The sequence below is a fragment of the Manis pentadactyla genome, chromosome 1, assembly GCF_030020395.1.
Source record: "Manis pentadactyla isolate mManPen7 chromosome 1, mManPen7.hap1, whole genome shotgun sequence".
Classification (NCBI taxonomy): Eukaryota; Metazoa; Chordata; class Mammalia; order Pholidota; family Manidae; genus Manis; species Manis pentadactyla.
The window spans coordinates 234,795,229-234,818,258 of NC_080019.1; the positions used below are offsets into that span (position 1 = coordinate 234,795,229).

The 23,030-nt window shown below is 37.9% G+C and overlaps 1 protein-coding gene across 7 annotated transcripts in view; it reads right to left on the minus strand.

Moving 5' to 3' along the window:
- Window positions 1-23,030, minus strand: part of DOCK3 (dedicator of cytokinesis 3) — a 347,773-nt gene that overhangs the window by 255,028 nt on the left and 69,715 nt on the right. For all 7 annotated transcript variants that reach the window (XM_057487070.1, XM_057487065.1, XM_057487062.1 and 4 more), the window contains exon 2: window positions 6,147-6,230. In XM_057487070.1, coding sequence (XP_057343053.1) covers window positions 6,147-6,230 — 84 coding nt within the window. The remainder of the gene's footprint in view (window positions 1-6,146; window positions 6,231-23,030) is intronic.

Sequence of the window (23,030 nt, forward strand, 5' to 3'; positions counted from 1 at the left end):
ATGAATAGGATGGCTTTAGAGAGCTATCCAGACAACAAATCAGCAAACAGATGCAATCTGGATAACTGGCATGAGTCTTCCAGCATGAAGCATATGTCATAAGCAACAAACAATATCTCAATATTGAAACCAGGAAATTTGTTAAATATTTTCATTCAGAAGCATGAGCCCAGCAAGTGAATTTAAGTGGAATTCCTGGCTTAGAGATGATGTAATCAAGACATCAAGAGTACCTACTGAAGTGGCTCTTGAAACAATTACCTTCTGACATTACTTATGAGAGAGAGAATTACGTTAACTAGCCAGCCATGAATTAATCATAATAATACAAATGCTAAATACTCATATAACCGAAAAGGATGACAGGATGATAAGTACATTGGAAGAACGCAAGATGAATGTGTGTGCACATTTCGAACAGGAAAGGATGATGGAGTCGGTCTCATCTTCCACTGCACACAGTGAATACAAGGATAAAATGGGAAAAATCAAGAAACAGAAATATAAGCATGTTTTTTTCATGTTATTTATTTATTAAATAAATCACTGTATTGGTTTTATTTTTTTATTTTTATGGCTGTACTAAGATATAACTGACAGGTAACATTGTGTAAGTTTCAGGTGTACAGTGTGCTGACCTGACACACTTACATACTGCAAGATGATCAACCACAGTGGCTAGCTTAACACCTCCACCTCCTCACATAATTACCACTTCTTTTATGTGGTGAGAACATCTGAGATCTACTCTCTTAGCAACTTTCAAGTATATGAAACAGATATAGAATAATAAGCACATACAAGTACAGTATATAATACAAGAGTATAACTACAATCACTATGCTGTCCATTAGCTCTCACAATTTACTTCTCTAGCATTCTCTTGTTGGTAAAGACTTAGGATGTTATCAATTTTTGGTACTGCACACATGCTGTAAGTGTTGTCATGTGTGTACATATGTAGTAATTTCCCCAGATCAATGGCATTCAAGTATGTTTTACCATGGCCAGACTCAGAAATATATTTTAATATCATAATCCCATACACATAAAATTAAAGTATATCTCATGAAGAAAAAATTTCATGATGCTACATCCAGTTGTGGCAGCTGCCAATTCATTGCACCTCAGCAGTAAATCTCCCCATCTTTATCCTGCTTTTCAGTGCTGGGATTGGGCCTCATGATAGTTAATCCTGTGTGCCACAGAATGCCCAGATATTTGGTTAAACATTATTCTGCACGTGCCTGTGAGAATGTTTCTGGATCAGACTGACTAGATTGTCTTCCCCAGTGGGGGGGCAGGGGGGCTCCTAAAATTCACTGAAGGCCTGAATAGAACAAACAGGCCGAATAAGAGAAATTTCAGTCTCTCTGCTTTTCTTCAAGCTAGGACAGTTGTCTTCTCCTGCCTTCAGACTTGGACTCAGATTTGGAACTTACACCATCAGCTCTCCCGGATCTCAGGCCCTCCAGCTCCAGCCGACGCCAGCACGGCTCTCCTGGGTCTCCAGCTTGCCCACTGCAGATCCTGGACCTTCTCAGCCTCCATAACCACACCACCCAATTCCTTGTATCTCTATTTGCATGTGTATTTTATTAGTTATGTTTCCCTGGAAAACCCAGACTAATGCAGACCATATGAACATTCCCCTTTGCCAGCTCGCTTGGTGTTAGGCTTTGTCGACACCAGGCAGCCCCGGCCGCAGCACGACCATGGTAGGAAGCAGCAGCTCCTCCTCGGCCCTGATGTGCTGTGTTTTTACCGCCAGCACCCCCGCTGGAAGACAGGCACCTGGGGCCCCGGCACTCTCCTCAGCTACCTTCACAGACAAGCTAGCGGCTCCTATGCTCGGGGAAGTTTCTCCACCATCTGAGGAGCCAGAGCTCTGGGCCACCCTGGCTCACTCACACCTTTCCGTAAGTTTTTCTGCTACCCAGCAGCTGCTCCTATGCGCCAGCTCCAATCCATGCCCTCTGGCGTGTTTCTTCACCCGGGCAGGCTTCATGTTCCTCTGGCAGCCATGCCCTTTCCAGAAGGAAGAGAATCTTCACCTTGAGCCACAGAAGTGTTCGAGGCTTAGTTCCTTGCTTGTTGGCTCATCTCCACCCTAGAAGTAGTAGCTGATTTCTGCACCTGCTATGTCTATATCCCTTGGAACCTTCTTTTGCCCTTTTAGAAGTTAACCATTTTTTACTAGTCAAAAATTATTTTCATTTAATATTCCCTATTCAAATTCTTAGTGTGATTTCTGTTTTCTGAGTGGATCAGAACTGATGAAGTAATACAGTTTTGGTATTTTTCATTCTATTCTTTTTTATTAATACTTAGGGTGAGCCACTAAATGGAATTTGTAACCCCATAATGATTTGATGAAGATAGCTTAAAAAACACTTCTTTAAGGTATAAACTTAGGAGCTAAACAGCTAGATCACAGCATGTGTACATCTAATTTCACAAGATATCAGCACTGCATAAGCATTCTCACTGGAACAAATCTGTGCCAACATGTGGATATGTCAGTCATTTTAGTCTTCTCAAACTAATATGTGTGGACTTGTTCTTCATTCTGGTTTTAACTTGTTTCTTGACTGCTGACAAGATTGAGCATTTCTGTGAAGTTCTTGATCATTTTTCTATTCAACTGCTATGTATTTTTATTGGACTATAAGAGTTTTTTTATGTTATGGTTATCTTTGTCAGATATATCACTGCAAAATTTTTTCCAGTCTATGATTTGATTTTTGTCCTTTTTAACATGAATCCATTTCACCGATGCATAATTTACATACAGTGAAATGCACAGATCATGAATGCAATTCTATGAGCTTTGCCAAACGTAACACCCATGTAACCAGTATTTCATCAAGTCCCAGAACTTTTCAGTCACTCTGAAAGTCCCCTCACGCCTCCTTCCAGCCCTCTCCCAGAGACAACCACTATTCTGATTTCTTTCACCACAGATCATAGTGCTGCTTGTTCTTGAATTTCATATAATGGAACCTTAAAGAATATAATCTTTTACATTTGCTCAACAGACTTTTTAGATTCATCCATGTTGTTGCATTTTGACACTTATCATTTTTAAAAAGTTATTTTTTTAAGTAAATGTTTGGTAATGTAACATCCATAAGTGTGCAAATCATTAGTCTAGGGCTAAATAAATTTGCAAAAACTATACACCTGTATGCTCACCACTCAGATAAATAATATAATAGCAGCATCCCCAAAGCCACTGTCTCTTCCAGCCACTAATGCACACACACCCTTAAACTGAATGTGAAATGAGAAGGAAAATGGATGAATTGTTACTATATACAACATCAGATACACTAAGCTTAGCAAAAGCCAGATGTAAGAGTGGTTATCTATCACCAGCTATTAGCTTTACCTGCTTCTGTACTTCACATACATGGGGCCATAACAGCACGACACCCTACACCTGGCTGCTTCTGTCAATATTTGTGATATTCATCTGCACTGTTGTGTGCGGTAACAACTCACTCACTTTCCTCTCTGTATCATGGTCAATGGTATGAATACACCACAATTTATTTTCCCATTCTACTGCTGGTGAACATTTTCTTTTCAGTTTGCAGCAATTATGAATAAATGTGCTACTAACATTTTATACATGTACACTGCTGTTGAATTTACATGTATGGTAAGAACTGCTGGATCATACGGTCCAGGTACATTCGACTTTGGTGAACAGTGCCCAAGCGGTCATTCCACTTGCTCTCCCACAGCGATGTATGAAAGCAGCAGCTGTTTCGCACCCTTAACAGCGCTTGGTATTACCCGTGTTTTGAATTTTAGTCTTTCCAGTGGCTGCGTGGCACACTCTCATTATGGTTTTATTTTGTGTTTCTCTGATGCCTGAGAATAAGCACCTTCCCAAATTTTTATAAACCATTACAGTATGTTTTGTGAGGAGCCTATTCAAGCCTTCTGCCCATTTTTCTGTTGGAATGTCTTATTTTTTATCTGTACTAGTTCTTTATATACTCTGAAAATAAGTCCTTTGTCAAATATGTCACTCTGTGACTTGTCTTTTCCTCCTATCTTTAATGATATCCTTTGAATAAATCTTCATTTTTAAAAAGTATAATTTATTAATCTTTTCCTTTATGATTAATACTTTTTGGATCCTTATAAAAGATCTTTGTCTACCCCAAGGTCAGGAATATTCTCCTATGCTTCCTTCAAGGTGCAGTATTGTTTTACATTTCACATTTAGATGTACCATCAATCTGGAATTGAGTTTGAGGTATATGCTATGAGGCAAGGATCAAGACTTTCTGTGTTCACTACTGGCCCAGTACCTATATTGAATAGGCATCATTTGTAAATGGACATCAATTGTAAAGGACATCATTTCCCCACTGCACTGCAATTACCACCTTTTTCATATGTTGCTGGACAATATACATGACGGTCTGTTTCTGGACCCTCTATTCTGTTTTATTATTTTGTCTCTGCCCCAAAACCAGAATGTCTTAATTTATAATAAATCTTTATATCTGGCAGGATAAGTCCTCCAATTTGACTATCTTCATGATTGTCTTGGCACTTGGTAAACTTTTGCAGTTTCATATACATGGCAGAATCAGCTGTTCAATCTCCACACAACACCCCTAAAAAAAAAAACCTGATGGATTTTTATTGGAATTGCATTAAACCTTATCAACTGTAGAGAACTGATAGCTTTATGACAGTGAGTCTTCCAATCCATAAACATGGTAAATCTTACATTTATTTAGACTTTAATTTCTATCAATAATGTTTTTGTAGTTTTTAATGTAGCTTTTTATTTTTTTCATCAGCTTTATTTCTAGGTATTTGGTATTTGTGCTATTATATAAATAACATTTTTTTCTTCAGTTTCTAATTCTTTTGTTACAAACACATTGAAAAATAATGTATATTTAAAATACTGACATTACAGCCATCAAACTTGCTACATTAAATTCCCTTTATTCTCATGATCTTTTCTACAAATTCTATTAGATGTTCTACATACACAATTATATAATCTACAAATGATAGTTTCAATGTTATGTTTCCATTCCTCATGTATTTTAGTTTTCTTACCTTACCATACTAGCTAGTAGCACCAGCACAATGTTCAATACACAGGGTGACAGCAGGCATCCTTGTCTTGTTTTCTATTTCAGTGGGAAATCATTCAATATTTTACAACTGAATATGATGTTTGCTGTAGGCTTTTTAATAAATATCGTTTAGCAGATTAACAAAATTCCCTTCCATTCTTACTTTGTTAAGCCTTTATCATGATGGGATGTTGTTTATATTACTGTTTTAGGAAAATTTTTAATGAATGCTGCACTGGGCTCCCTTTCCAGATAAATACATGGTTCCTGGGCCACGGTCGGCAGCACTGATGCCTACATCCACCTTAACAGCAGTCAACCGGGTCCGAGCTCCACTTCCATGTGCACTGTCCCCAGGCCCACACAGCACCATTGCTGCTCTGTCATTCACATTGGCACGGTTTGCAGTCATGCTGAACTGCTGGCCTAGGCTGCCTATGCTGTTTTCCCATGTATCCGTTTTGCTTTAGCAATGCCCTGATTTTGCGTGATTTCTCCCTAACTTTATTTTTCCATATATCTTGTTGATTTGAGTGTATGATTTTGAAGACTATGTTATTTTACAATAGTACATAAACATTATAGCAGAAATACTCATATATTTCACAGAAAAGGACAACAGTCAAGCAAACTCCATTTGAGCATTTTAATGACATTTTAATGATGACTGATAATGTCCAGCCAATCAGACAGAAACATACAAATGAACTGATTACAATTCTATTCAAATGCAGCTAAGAATGATTGGAAGATTATCTATTTGACTGCAGGAAATCAAAAATAATCATTTAACGCAGTATGTAAAAATCATGTTCTGACTGCCAACAATGAGCAATTTAATTGTTGCTATTAGATTAGAGCCAACAGCTCATACCTTTATGATGGAACACAGATCAGGAAGGATTTTACAGAAGCCTATCATAATATGGTTAATTATGGCTTCAAAATGATTGCTTATAATAAAGACAAAATAAATGTATATAATACTGCCAAAATGATCACTATTTGTGTGCTTTATAGGTCTCTACTTACCTTCACATTTTTCAAGAATCTGAACTGTTTCTCCTATTTCTAAGACCAACCCTTGAGGGACAGGTCCTCGAAAGCTGCATATCACTAGAAAGACAAGGATAAACACATCAATTAGCATTTTTAAATACTGAGACAGGGTCAATGTTACCAAAATTAAGCACTAAATTTTCTTAACTATATATTCTTCCTTCTTCACTAATTCATCTTTCAAATACATAAGACCCTTCAACTTAGTTAACCTACATATTGAAAGGTAATATTAAATAGTTCAGGACAGTAAAGTGTATTTGGGCAAAGTGACTCTTCCTGCAGTGGTGTGCACCTGCAAGCATGTGTGTGAGAACAACTGTGTAAACAAAGTATCTCTCCCTCAGCATGACCTGTGTTCAAGTATCCTTTTGGGGCAAGTATGTATCAGTTACTTAAGAAAAAAATTAAAATTGAAAGTGTCTTATCTACTATAAACAAATAGATATTTTTATGAACAATCACGAAATAAATATGATTATGACTTTGAGAAACAAAATCCCCATAATAAAAATGAAAACAGAAATTAATGAAATAAAAAGCAAATGTACAACAGAGAAAATCTATAGATACCAAAACCTCATCTTTTTTTTTTAGAAAATTGATAAATTGATTCCAAAATATATAAGAAAAGAAAGCACCAAGAGCAGTCCTGTCAATCATGAAGGACTTATAATCTAAAATTTGTTCTTGGAAACACTAACATTGATAGACACCTAGGCAAGACTGATCAGAGAAAAAGAGTAAAGGTACAAATTATCAATACTAGCAATCAAAACATTTATGGTTAAAAACATTTATGTAATTAATAATTAAGTGATGTATAAAAGGATACTACAAAAAGTTTTATATCAACAGATTTGAAAATTTAGGATGGATGGGCAAATTTATAGAAAAATAAAACTGACAGAAACTTGAACAATCCTACATCTATTAAGGAAAAGTGAATCTATAATTAAAACCTTCCCACAAATGAAATACCAGGTCCTGGTTACTCTACCAGTGAATTTGTCCAAATGTCTGAAGTAGAAACACCAACCTTAGTAAACTTGTTTAAGAGAATAAGCACAGGGGATTCATCTGAACTCAGAATGACAATAAAACCTGACAAAAGGCATTATAAGAAAAGAAAGTTATAGGCCAATCTCTCTCATGATCATAGACGCAAAAATCTTTTTTAAAAAATAAGCAACTCAAATACAACTATATATAAAAATACTGCTACATCATGACCAACTGGGGTTTATTCCAGGAGTTGGTTTAATACTAGAAAATCAATAAAGGAAAAAATCGTATGACCATCCTCATAAATGGAAGAGGCATTTGATAAACTTCAACATCCACTAGTGACTAAACCTCTTAATAAACAAAGAATAGAAGGGAACTTCCTTAATCTGATGAAAGCTACATACAAGCTGTCTATACACAATAGTTAAATACTGGACACTTTATCACTAAGGTTAGGAACAAGAAGAGGAGGTCCACTACCATTTTTATTCAGCATTGCACTGAAGGGCCACCAGTGAAACTAAGCTTTCAGTAGAGCTTAAGGTAAATGATAAAATGAAAATTTTAAACTCATTTATATAATTCTTGCTTTCATTTCACACCACAAAAAAATTTTAATTTCAAAAACAATTTATCAAAAGGAGGAAAGTCTGAAAACTGTCATAAGCCAAGAGCAGCATTAGGGAGACCTGACAACTAAATGTGGTACCGAAGGATGAGATCCTGGAACCCAAAAATAAAAAACACATGAGAAAAGCTCTGCACTCTTAATAAAATATCACCTTAGTTAACAATGGTGAGTCAATATTGGTTCACTGTGACAAGTGTGCCACACTAATGTAAGATGTTACTAAGGGAAACCGGGGGTGGAATATATGGGAACTCTCAACAATATCTTCAAAATTTTTCTGAAAACATAAAACTTCTTCTGTAAAGGAAAAAAATCTGTTAAAGATAAAAAGACTTAAGTTCACAACCTAAGTGTCCATCAGTAGATGAATGGATAAAGAAGAGGTAGTACATATACACAATGGAATATTAATAAGCCATAAGAAGAAAACAAATCCTACCATTTGCAACAACATGGATGGAGCTGGAGGGTATTATGCTCTCAGTGAAATAAGCCAGGCGGAGAAAGACAAGTACCAAATGATTTCACTCATTTGTGGAGTAAAACAACGAAGTAAAACTGAAGGAACAAAACAGCAGCAGACTCACAGAACCCAAGAATGGACTGACAGTTACCAAAGGGAAAGGGACTGGTGGAGGGTAGGTGGGTAGGGAGGGGATAAGGGGGAAGAGGCATCACGACTAGCACACATAATGTAGCAGTGGGGGGGGACACGGGAAAGGCAGTATTTACAGAGAAGATAAGTAATGATTCTATAGCATCTTACTACGCTTGATGGACAGGGACTGTAATGGGGTATGTGGGGGGACTTGATAATAGGGGGAGTCTAGTAACCATAATGCTGTTCAAGTAATTGCATGTTAACAATATCAAAAATAAAAAATAAAAAACAAGAAAAAAACAAGAAAACATGTCTTGAGTAGTGACTCTATAGCATCTTACTACACTGATGGACAGTGACTGCAATGGGGTGTAGGGGGAACTTGATAACATGGATGAATGTAGTAACCACAATGTTGCTCAAGTGAAACCTTCATAAGATTGTATATCAATGATAACTTAACAAAAAAAAAAACATGTCTTGCAGACTTCTCAGAGAACAGTGAACATCAGGAGGTTTAAGAAACCAAATTCCAGAAGGGATAATCCTTTCTTAGGTGGTAAGAAAGAAACCAGAGACAAGAAACTGCTGGGGACATTTGAGACATGGGCAGATGAAGCCTGCTACAAAGAGGAGTCTGCTGGGATGAGCAGAAACCAGTGGAGTTCTTCACAAACACGAGCTGTGGCACTGATAACACAGTGGAATCTTGGAGGGTCCAAAATGCAGAGCTAGTTCTCCCACACACTGCTGATCTTCTGCAAGAAAGGCTTACTGGGTGGGGCAGTGGCAGGCTGGGGGTGGAGGGCTGGTGGAGGGGGTAGGAAGCTGGAAAGGAAGAAAGAGGTCTCTGTAGTTTCAGGTGCTTAGATACAAAGTCCTACTATAGGAACAAACCTCTAACATTCAACAGGTCATATGCTCAAGAAACTTTGAAACCAGTGAACTGAAAGCAACTGATAGTAAAACCTAGCCACAACCCAGCTCATAACATGCTTGACATAGAAAAAACATGCCTTCTCTGGGGGAAAATGATATTCACTTCAGTTTCTGTTGTTTTTGAAAGATCCAGCATGAAATCAGAAAATAGTATACTGAAAGAACTGGAAAAGTGTGGTCTATACTCAATGGAAAAAAGAAAACCAGACTAACCAGACCTTCAGATGACCCAGATGTTGGTATCAGCATAAGAAAAGTTTAAATGAATATTAGCAATAAATATCTGAGAAAAGATGAGCAAAATACATGACATGAAAGATCTTACACAGAAATGTAATCTCTAAGTAAAAAAATGAAATGAAAATTCAGAACTGAAAATTAGAATATTCCAAATTTCATATTCATTGGATGGGCTTAAGAAGAGAATGAACAGAGCTGAGCAAAGTATTGTGAACTCAGAGATAGGACAATAGAAATTACCTAACTACAGAAATAAAAAACAAAAAAGAATGAAATAAGAAATATATCAAAAGAGACATGTCGGCCAATAGACATCTCCTAACTCCTTGTCTGAAGTCCCAAAAAAGAGGAGAGAGAGAATAAGCAGAAAAAATATAAGAAGAAATAATGATTAATAATTTTCCAAAGATGCTTACATTGGAAAAAAATCTCATCATTTAAATCCTTGGGTTCCTTTAAGATCTCAACTTAACAAGATAGAAAAGAAGAAATTTAAATCCAAAGAATGTAGGAGAAAGGAATTAAAGAAGAGCTAAAATCAATGGAATAAAAAAAGAACAACAGGAAAAAAATCAATGAAACTAATAATGGGTTCTTTAAAAAGTGATAAAATTGATAAACCACTAGCCATAGTAACTCAAAAAAAACCACTTCCCTATAAAGACTTAGGAATAATAGTAGCAGCTTTATTCACAACAGCGTAGCAGTAGAAATAATCCAAATGTTCATCAAGAAAATACACAATATATGCAATATTCATACAATGCAATACCACCTAGCAATACCAAATAAAGATCAATCACTGATACACTTAACACATTGGATGAATATCACAAACATTATGCTGAGTAAAAGAAGTTAGATGCAGAAATGTACATAAGACATAATTCCATTTACAAAAAGACATAGAAGAAGCTAAATCAATCTAAGGTGAATAAAAATAACACCAGTTACCTCTAGAGGAATAGGAATTGATTGGATAAGCACAAAAAGAACATTCTGGAAAGACAAACATTTGCAAGAAAGAGTGTTTGGAGTGAGTTATGTAAGTTATACTCCAGTCAAAACTGTATATTAAAATTTCCTCAATTCAAAAATGTAAATTTTAACTCAAAATGGATCAAAGACTAAATGTAAGAGCCAAACTATAAAATTCTTAAAGAAAATATGAGTAAATCTTCATGACTGTAAATTAATTAATGGTTTCTTAAAATTTTTAAGTTGCAACAGGCATGTTCAGAAAGTGAAAAGCACAACATGGAGAATGGGAGAAAATATTTACAAATCATATACCATTATAAGGGATCTGCATCCAGAATACATAAAGAACTTTTACAGCAATAAAAAAAAATTTTTAATGGACAAAGGATCTTTGCTAAGAAGATATGCAAATAGCCAACAAGTACATGAAAAGATGCTCAACATAACAGTCATTAGTGAAATGCTAATTAAAATCATGGGATACCACTTCATATACACCAGGATGGCTATAATCAAAAAGACTAACAATAAAAATGTGGGGATATATCACTGATGGGAATGTAAAAATGGTGCAGCAGCTGTGGAAAATAGTTTCACAGTTACTCAAAAATTAAGCAATAAATATCATTTGAGAGAGCATCTCTATGCTTAGGTATACACCCCAAGAGAACTGAAAACATATGCTCACTCAAAAACTTATACACAGATGTTCATCACAGAATTCAGAATAGCCAAAAAATGGAAACAATCCACATATCCATCAACTGATGAATGGATAAACAAAATGTAGTATATCTATACAATGGAATATTACTGGTCTATAAAAAGAACAAACTACTGGAGGAGGGAGCCAAGATGGCGGCATGAGTAGAGCACCGGAAATCTCCTCCCAAAACGACATATATCTATGAAAATATAACAAAGACAACTCTTCCTAGAATAAAGACCAGAGGACACAGAACAACATCCAGACCACATCTGCACCTGCGAGAACCCAGCGCCTCGCGAAGGGTGTAAGATACAAGCCCCGGCCCCGCGGGACCCGAGCGCCCCTCCCCCCAGCTCCCGGCGGGAGAAGAGCAGGCAGAGCGGGAGGGAGACGGAGCCCAGGACTGCCGAACACCCAGCCCCAGCCATCCGGGCCAGAGTGCAGGGCCCTGGATACTAGGAAAACAGGGCAGCAAGAACAGTGAGCAGGCACTGGAGGCTGGGCGCCGGAGGACATAAGAAAAGGGAGCGGCCTTTTTGTGTTTTTTTTGCTGTTTTGTTTTGGCTAGCGCTTTTTGGAAGTCTTAAAGGGATAGGGACCCCAATACTAGGGAAACAGGGCAGCAAGACCGGTGAGCAGATGTCTGAGGCTGGCGCTGGAGAATAAAGAAAAAAAGCAGCCACTTTTTTTTTTTAATTAAAAAAAATTTTTTTTTTTTTTGTGGTCGTTGTTTTGTTTCGGCAAGTGCTTTTTGGAAGTCTTAAAGGAGCAGGGCGGGACACTTTATCCAGAGGTGGAGAATCCGGGGATCTCTGGGCACCCTAACCCCTGGGCTGCAGGGAGCAGGGAGGCCCCTTACGGAGATAAATAGCCTCCCAGCAGCTCCTGCTCCAACGCGACTCCACCACTTTGGAGCAGCTGCCCGAGCCAGGCCACGCCCACAGCAACAGCGGAGATTAACTCCATGGCAGCCGGGCAGGAAGCAGAAACCCTGTCTGCGCGCAGCTGCGCAGCACAAACCACTAGAGGCCGCTGTTCTCCCAGGAGAGGAGGGCCACAAACCAACAAGAAGAGAAGTCCTTCCAGCCGTCACTCGTCCCAGCTCTGCAGACTTATTCCTATCACCATGAAAAGGCAAAGCTACAGGCAGACAAAGATCACAGAGACAACACCAGGGAAGGAGACAGACCTAACCAGTCTTCCTGACAAAGAATTCAAAATAAGAATCATAAACATGCTGACAGAGATGCAGAGAAATACGCAAGAGAAATGGGATGAAGTCCAGAGGGAGATCACAGATGCCAGAAAGGAGATCGCAGAAATGAAACAAACTCTGGAAGGGTTTATAAGCAGAATGGATAGGATGCAAGAGGCCATTGATGGAATTGAAATCAGAGAACAGGAACACATGGAAGCTGACATAGAGAGAGACAAAAGGATCTCCAGGAATGAAACAATATTAAGAGAACTGTGTGACCAATCCAAAAGGAACAATATCCGTATTATAGGGGTCCCAGAAGAAGAAGAGAGAGGAAAAGAGATGGAAAGTATCTTAGAAGAAATAATTGCTGAAAACTTCCCCAAACTGGGGGAGGAAATAATCGAACAGACCACGGAAATACACAGAACCCCCAACAGAAAGGATCCAAGAAGGACAACACCAAGACACATAATAATTAAAATGGCAAAGATCAAGGACAAGGAAAGAGTGTTAAAGGCAGCTAGAGAGAAAAGAAAAAGGTCACCTATAAAGGGAAACCCATCAGGCTAACATCAGATTTCTCAACAGAAACCCTACAGGCCAGAAGAGAATGGCATGATATATTTAATACAATGAAACAGAAGGGCCTTGAACCAAGGATACTGTATCCAGCACGACTATCATTCAAATATGACGGTGGGATTAAACAATTCCCAGACAAACAAAAGCTGAGGGAATTTGCTTTCCACAAACCACCTCTACAGGACATCTTACAGGGACTGCTCTAGATGGGAGCACTCCTAGAAAGAGCACAGCACAAAACACCCAACATATGAAGAATCGAGGAGGAGGAACAAGAAGGGAGAGAAGAAAAGAATCTCCAGACAGTGTATATAACAGCTCAATAAGCGAGCTAAGTTAGGCAGTAAGATACTAAAGAGGCTAACCTTGAACCTTTGGTAACCACGAATTTAAAGCCTGCAATGGCAATAAGTACATATCTTTCAATAGTCACCCTAAATGTTAATGGGTTGAATGCACCAATCAAAAGACACAGAGTAACAGAATGGATAAAAAAGCAAGACCCATCTATATGCTGCTTACAAGAAACTCACCTCAAACCCAAAGACATGTACAGACTAAAAGTCAAGGGATGGAAAAACATTTCAAGCAAACAACAGCGAGAAGAAAGCAGGGGTTGCAGTACTAATATCAGACAAAATAGACGTCAAAACAAAGAAAGTAACAAGAGATAAAGAAGGACACTACATAATGATAAAGGGCTCAGTCCAACAAGAGGATATAACCATTCTAAATATATATGCACCCAACACAGGAGCCCCAGCATATGTGAAACAAATACTAACAGAACTAAAGGGGGAAATAGACTGCAATGCATTCATTCTAGGAGACTTCAACACACCACTCACCCCAAAGGATAGATCCACCGGGCAGAAAACTAGTAAGGACACGGAAGCACTGAACAACACAGTAGAGCAGATGGACCTAATAGACATCTATAGAATTCTACATCCAAAAGCAACAGGATATACATTCTTCTCAAGTGCACATGGAACATTCTCCAGAATAAACCACACACTAGGCCACAAAAAGAGCCTCAGTAAATTCCAAAAGATTGAAATCCTACCAACCAACTTTTCAGACCACAAAGGCATAAAACTAGAAATAAACTGTACAAAGAAAGCAAACATGCTCACAAACACATGGAGGCTTAACAACACGCTCCTAAATATTCAATGGATCAATGACCAAATCAAAATGGAGATCCAGCAATATATGGAAACAAATGACAACAACAACACTAAGCCCCAACTTCTGTGGAACACAGCAAAAGCAGTCTTAAGAGGCAAGTATATAGCAATCCAAGCATACTTAACAAAGGAAGAACAATCCCAAATGAATGGTCTAATGTCACAATTATCAAAATTGGAAAAAGAAGAACAGATGAGGCCTAAGGTCAGCAGAAGGAGGGACATAATAAAGATCAGAGAAGAAATAAATAAAATTGAGAAGAATAAAACAATAGCAAAAATCAATGAAACCAAGAGCTGGTTCTTCGAGAAAATAAACAAAATAGATAAGCCTCTAGCCAGACTTATTAAGAAGAAAAGAGAGTCAACACAAATCAACAGTATCAGAAACGAGAAAGGAAAAATCACGACGGACCCCACAGAAATACAAAGAATTATTAGAGAATACTATGAAAACCTATATGCTAACAAGCTGGGAAACCTAGGAGAAATGGACAACTTCCTAGAAAAATACAACCTTCCAAGACTGACCCAGAAAGAAACAGAAAATCTAAACAGACCAATTACCAGCAATGAAATTGAAGCGGTAATCAAAAAACTACCAAAGAACAAAACCCCCGGGCCAGATGGATTTACCTCGGAATTTTATCAGACATACAGGGAAGACATAATACCCATTCTCCTTAGAGTTTTCCAAAAAAAGAGGAGGAAGGGATACTCCCAAACTCATTCTGTGAAGCTAACATCACCCTAATACCAAAACCAGGCAAAGACCCCACCAAAAAAGAAAACTACAGACCAATATCCCTGATGAACGTAGATGCAAAAATACTCAACAAAATATTAGCAAACCAAATTCAGAAATACATCAAAAGGATCATACACCATGACCAAGTGGGATTCATCCCAGGGATGCAAGGATGGTACAACATTCGAAAGTCCATCAACATCATCCACCACATCAACAAAAAGAAACACAAAAACCACATGATCATCTCCATAGATGCTGAAAAAGCATTTGACATAGTTCAACATCCATTCATGATAAAAACTCTCAGCAAAATGGGAATAGAGGGCAAGTACCGCAACATAATAAAGACCATCTATGATAAACCCACAGCAAACATTATATTAAACAGCGAGAAGCTGAAAGCATTTCCTCTGAGATTGGGAACTAGACAGGGATGCCCACTCTCCCCACTGTTATTTAACACAGTACTGGAGGTCCTAGCCACGGCAATCAGACAAAACAAAAAAATACAAGGAATCCAGGTTGGTAAAGAAGAAGTTAAACTGTCACTATTTGCAGATGACATGATACTGTACATAAAAAACCCTAAAGACTCCACCCCAAAACTACTAGAACTGATATCGGAATACAGCAAAGTTGCAGGATACAAAATCAACACACAGAAATCTGTGGCTTTCCTATACACTAACAATGAACCAACAGAAAGAGAAATCAGGAAAACAACTCCATTCACAATTGCATCAAAAAAAATAAAATACCTAGGAATAAACCTAACCAAAGAAGTGAAAGACTTATACTCTGAAAACTACAAGTCACTCTTAAGAGAAATTAAAGGGGACACTAACAGATGGAAACTCATCCCATGCTCCTGGCTAGGAAGAATTAATATCGTCAAAATGGCCATCCTGCCCAAAGCAATATACAGATTTGATGCAATCCCCATGAAACTACCAGCAACATTCTTCAATGAACTGGAACAAATAATTCAAAAATTCATATGGAAACACCAAAGACCCCGAATAGCCAAAGCAATCCTGAGAAAGAAGAATAAAGTAGGGGGGATCTCACTCCCCAACTTCAAACTCTACTATAAAGCCACAGTAATCAAGACAATTTGGTACTGGCACAAGAACAGAGCCACAGACCAATGGAACAGACTAGAGAATCCAGACATTAACCCAGACACATATGGTCAATTAATATTTGATAAAGGAGCCATGGACATACAATGACGAAATGACAGTCTCTTCAACAGATGGTACTGGCAAAACTGGACAGCTACATGTAGGAAAATGAAACTGGACCATTGTCTAACCCCATATACAAAAGTAAACTCAAAATGGATCAAAGACCTGAATGTAAGTCATGAAATCATTAAACTCTTGGAAGAAAACATAGGCAAAAACCTCTTAGACATAAACATGAGTGACCTCTTCTTGAACATATCTCCCCCGGCAAGGAAAACAACGGCAAAAATGAACAAGTGGGACTATATTAAGCTGAAAAGCTTCTGTACAGCAAAAGACACCATCAATAGAACAAAAAGGAACCCTCCAGTATGGGAGAATATATTTGAAAATGACACATCCGATAAAGGCTTGACGTCCAGAATATATAAAGAGCTCACACGCCTCAACAAACAAAAAACAAATAACCCAATTAAAAAATGGGCAGAGGAACTGAACAGACAGTTCTCCAAAAAAGAAATACAGATGGCCAACAGACACATGAAAAGATGCTCCACGTCGTTAATTATCAGAGAAATGCAAATTAAAACTACAATGAGGTATCACCTCACACCAGTAAGGATGGCTGCCATCCAAAAGACAAACAACAACAAATGTTGGCGAGGCTGTGGAGAAAGGGGAACCCTCCTACACTGCTGGTGGGAATGTAAACTTGTTCAACCATTGTGGAAAGCAGTATGGAGGTACATCAAAACGCTCAAAACAGACTTACCATTTGACCCAGGAATTGCACTCCTAGGAATTTACCCTAAGAATGCAGCAATCAAGTATGAGAAAGATCAGTGCACCCCTATGTTTATCGCAGCACTATTTACAATAGCCAAGAATTGGAAGCAACCTAAATGTCCATCGATAGATGAATGGATAAAGAAGATGTGGTATTTATACACAATGGAATACTACTCAGCCATAAGAAAAGGGCAAATCCAACCATTTGCAGCAACATGGATGGAGCTGGAGGGTATTTTGCTCAGTGAAACAAGCCAAGCAGAGAAAGAGAAATACCAAATGATTTCACTCATCTGTGGAATATAAGAACAAAGGAAAAACTGAAGGAACAAAACAGCAGCAGAATCACAGAACTCAAGAATGGACTAACAGGTACCAAAGGGAAAGGGACTGGGGAGGATGGGTGGGTAGGGAGGGATAAGGGGGGGAGAAGTAGGGGGGTATTAAGATTAGCATCCATAGCGGGGTGGGAGAAAGGGGAGGGCTGTACAACACAGAGAAGACAAGTAGTGATTCTACAACAGGTTGCTACGCTGATGGACAGTGACTGTAAAGGAGTATATAGGGGGGACCTGGTATAGGGGAGAGCCTAGTAAACAAAGTATTCGTCATGTAAGTGTAGATTAATGATTAAAAAAAAAAAAATGCAGTTCCTATGTGGTGACCTCTAATGAGTTCTGCACAATGATATAAAGGACATATAAAAGTGTAGGCAAAGGGTCTGTTTGTGTTTATACAGAGGATCAAAGCCTAATTTGGCTACCCCGAAAATGAACTAAGAAACGATATGAAAGAGAACTTCCAACATCAGCACTCTCGGGAAGACTCATGCCAGAAGATGATCATCAAAAAACCCCAACAAAGATCCACGCACTGCTACAGCTGTAGATGCACTCATCCCACCAGCTCCTGGACTTGCCATGGGAATGAAGGAGATATCTAAGCTGGCCTGTGCATACAGTAAAACAACAAATTTGACTGGATCTATACTGTTGGAACTCAACCAAGAATTAGGAGAAGTGCAAATTGTAGCGCTCCAAAATCTTACAACTACAGACTATTTACTGTTAAAAGAACATATGGGATGTGAACAGTGCCCAGGAATGGGTTGTTTTAATTTGTCTGATTTTTCTCAAACTATTCAAATTCAGTTAGATAATAACCATCATATCATTGATAAGTTTTCACAAATGCCTAGGGTGCCTAACTGGTTTTCTTGGTTTCACTGGAGATGGCTGGTAATTACAGGTATGCTTTGGTTATGTAACTATACTCCTATTATGTTAATGTGTGTGCGCAATTTAAGTAGTAGCTTAAAATATATACATGCTGAAGTTACTCTACAAGAAGATATGTCAAAGAAATAATCAATCTTCCCATGTTTTCTCCCGCCTGCTACTTCTATAGCTTTTCTTCTTCCTTCCTAATTACAACGAATTCTTAAATAGAATTCGTGCCTCATATCAAATTTACCGAGTATCATAACTCCTCCAAGTGGTAAAGATACCTCAAGACAAATGCTGGGCATAGAAGCCACAGGGCATAAATATGCAAAGAAATAAAAAGCTAACCATTTCAAACAATAAGGCTTCTCTCTCACTTACCAACTTAACATTTCCCTGTATGGCCCCGGAAGATGACTGGTTAGCCAGAGACGGGTAAGATTCCTCAAGGGAGGAACAACCTAAGACAGGCACAGTCGCAGGGGGGTCATCAGGTGAGAAATTGGGGATCAACAGAGGTGAGGCTTAGAACCTCACCCCCCCTGTTCTGAGAGAAATCTTCTGCATATGTGGATGTTTTATTGCCCTTGTCTAGCTTGGATTAACACATAGTCTACAGGCACACACCTGATCATCTACATTTGCTCTCTTACAACACTAAACTATGTTTTCTACCTTTATGTTGTATCTACCTACCACTTCAGCATCTTATTAAAAATAATAAAGAGAGAAATGTGGTATCCACATATAAATCAAGTATAAAAATCAAATGTGTATTCATATTTGAACTGACTGTTTATAGTTCATAATGCATGAGCAAAACCAAAAGTTTCTGTGATGACTGCCCTTGTACTGTTCACCATGTAACTTATTCACTATGTAAGAATTTGTTCTCCATGTAAGAACTTGTTCGTTATGCTTCAGAAGATTGGAGACTGACGAAAATTAGGCTTGGGGTGGATTAATGATTGTGCATTGAGCATTGACTCCCCTATACAGAATTTTATTGTTGTTAACAACCATTTGATCAATAAATATGAGAGATGCCCTAACAACAACAACCAAGAAAAAGTACACACTTCCAATTGTAAAATAAATAAGCAACCGGGATGTAATGTATAGCATAAGGAATATAGTCAAAATATTGTAACAACTTGGTATGGTGATAGCTGGTACTTAGAATTATCATGTATATAAATGTTGAATCACTGTGTTGTACACCTGAAACTAATGTAATGTAATACTGTGTGTCAACTACCCTTCAATAAAAAATAATTATCTAAAAAAAAAAAAAAAAAAAAAACAGACTTACCATTTGACCCAGGAATTGCACTCCTAGGAATTTACCCTAAGAATGCAGCAGTCAAGTATGAGAAAGACCAATACACCCCTATGTTTATCGCAGCACTATTTACAATAGCCAAGAATTGGAAGCAACCTAAATGTCCATCGATAGATGAATGGATAAAGAAGATGTGGTACATATTCACAATGGAATACTACTCAGCCATAAGAAAAGGGCAAATTCTACCATTTGCAGCAACATGGATGGAGCTGGAGGGTATTATGCTCAGTGAAACAAGCCAAGCGGAGAAAGAGAAATACCAAATTATTTCACTCATCTGTGGAATATAAGAACAGAGGAAAAACTGAAGGAACAAAACAGCAGCAGAATCACAGAACTCAAGAATGGACTAACAGGTACCAAAGGGAAAGGGACTGGGGAGGATGGGTGGGTAGGGAGGGATAAGAGGGGGGAGAAGAAGTGGGGTATTAAGATTAGCATGCATGGGGGCGTGGGAGAAAGGGGAGGGCTGTACAACACAGAGAAGGCAAGTAGTGATTCTACAACATTTTGCTATGCTGATGGACAGTGACTGTAAAGGGGTTTATAGGGGGGACCTGGTATAGGGGAGAGCCTAGTAAACATAATATTCGTTATGTAAGTGTAGATTAGTGATACAAAAAAAAAAAAGGCAGTTCCTGTGTGGTGACCTCCAATGAGTTCTACACAAGGGTATAAAGGGCATATAAAAGTGTAGGCAAAGGGTCTGTTTGTGTTTATACAGAGGATCAAAGCCTAACTGGGCTACCCCGAAAATGAACTAAGATACGATATGAAAGAGAACTTCCAACATCAGCACTCTCGGGAAGACTCATGCCAGAAGATGATCATCAAAAAACCCCAACAAAGATCCACGCACTGCTACTGCTGTAGATGTACTCATCCCACCAGTTCCTGGACTTGCCATGGGAATGAAGAAGGAGATACCTAAGCTGGCCTGTGCATACAGTAAAACAACAAATTTGACTGGATCTATACTGTTGGAACTCAATCAAGAATTAGGAGAAGTGCAAATTGTAGCACTCCAAAATCTCACAACTACAGACTATTTACTGTTAAAAGAATATATGAGATGTGAACAGTCCCCAGGAATGGGTTGTTTTAATTTGTCTGATTTCTCTCAGACTGTTCAAGTTCAGTTGGACAATATCCACCATATCATAGATAAGTTTTCACAAATGCCTAAGGTGCCTAACTGGTTTTCTTGGTTTCACTGGAGATGGCTGGTAATTACAGGTATGCTTTGGTTATGTAACTATACTCCTATTATGTTAATGTGTGTGCGCAATTTAAGTAGTAGTTTAAAACGTATACATGCTGAAGTTACTCTACAAGAAGATATGTCAAAGAAATAATCAATCTTCCCATGTTTTCTTCCGCCTGCTACTTCTATAGCTTTTCTTCTTCCTTCCTAATTACAACCCTTAAATAGAATTCGTGCCTCATATCAAATTTACCGAGTATCATAATTCTTCCAAGTGGTAAAGATACCTCAAGACAAATGCTGGGCATAGAAGCCACAGGGCATAAATATGCAAAGAGGTAAAAAGCTAACCTTTTCAAACAATAAGGCTTCTCTCTCACTTAACAAATTTACATTTCCCTGTATGGCCCCAGAAGATGACTGGTTAGCCAGAGACGGGTAAGATTCCTCAAGGGAGGAACAGCCTAAGACAGGCACAGTCGCAGGGGGGCCATCAGGTGAGAAATTGGGGATCAACAGAGGTGAGGCTTAGAACCTCACCCCCCCGTTCTGAGAGAAATCTTCTGCATACGTGGATGTTTTATTGCCCTTGTCTAGCTTGGATTAACACATAGTCTACAGGCACACACCTGATCATCTACATTTGCTCTCTTACAACACTAAACTATGTTTTCTACCTTTATCTTGCATCTACCTACCACTTCAGCATTTTATTAAAAATAGTAATAATAAAGAGAGAAATGTGGTATCCACATATAAATCAAGTATAAAAATCAAATGAGTATTCATATTTGAACTGACTGTTTATAGTTCATAATGCATGAGCAAAACCAAAAGTTTCTGTGATGACTGCCCTTGTACTGTTCACCATGTAACTTATTCACTATATAAGAATTTGTTCTCCATGTAAGAACTTGTTCGTTATGCTTCAGAAGATTGGAGACTGACGAAAATTAGGCTTGGGGTGGATTAATGATTGTGCATTGAGCATTGACTCCACTATACAGAATTTTATTGTTGTTAACAACCATTTGATCAATAAATATGAGAGATGCCCTCACAACAACAACAACAAAAAAAAAGTACACACTTCCAATTGTAAAATAAATAAGTAACCGGGATGTAATGTATAGCATAAGGAATATAGTCAAAATATTGTAACAACTTGGTATGGTGATAGCTGGTACCTAGAATTATCATGTATATAAATGTTGAATCACTGTGTTGTACACCTGAAACTAATGTAATGTAATACTGTGTGTCAACTACCCTTCAATAAAAAATAATTATCTACAAAAAAAAAAAAAAGAACAAAATACTGAAAAATGCTACAACATAGATAACCCCCACAAGTCTATGCTACGTTAAAAAAGGCAGACACAAAAAGCCACATATTGTATGATTCCATTTATATGAAGGGTCCAGAACAGGGAAAGCCAGGACACAGAAAGTAGATTAATGCTTATCACATCTTGGGGAGGAGAGAGGACTGGGGAGTGACTGCTATTGGGTATAGCAATTCTTTACAGAGTGATGAAAATATTCTGGAATTAGAGTGGTGATGGTTACACAACCTTTTGAATATATTAAAACCACTAAATTGTACACTTTTTGAAAAAGGCAAAGGAACACAGTTTTCCTTGATTTCTGATGAGTCAACAGATGTTACTGATACTGCTCAGTTATAGTCAAGGAATCAATGCCAAGTATGAAGTGACTGTAAACACTGAGACAACACTAACTCAGTACAATCTGAAGTGGAAGCTATTAAGATGTGTTAAAATTAATGATGGTGAAAATATACGTGGAGAACAAAAAGGCTTAGTTGGACAAATTTATAAAGCTTGTGAAAATTTAAGACATTTAAAACCTGTGGTTATTTGTGGTATTATTCATCAGCAAACACTTTGCAGAAATTGTATGACTTTTCATGAGTTAGTCTAACATTAGTCAACAATGAACCTCCTCTGCTTTCATGGACTTGACCATCTTCATACTTCTATGAATTTTTATGAGAAACAGAAGCTAAATATCCTGACTTGCTCAAGTGTACAGCAGCAAGATGGCTTATTAGTGGTCAGTTTTATTGGAATTTTATTGAGCTTAGAGCTGTGATTGATTTTTTTTAATGAGAACTGCCCTCAACCACTATTATCAAATAATAAATGGTTTTGGAAATTAGCTTTTGCTTCAGTCTTGATAATGCTTCTAAATGAACGCCACTTAAAGCCATGCTTATTTGTGAAACATGTACCTACAGAAAAATCACTTCAATG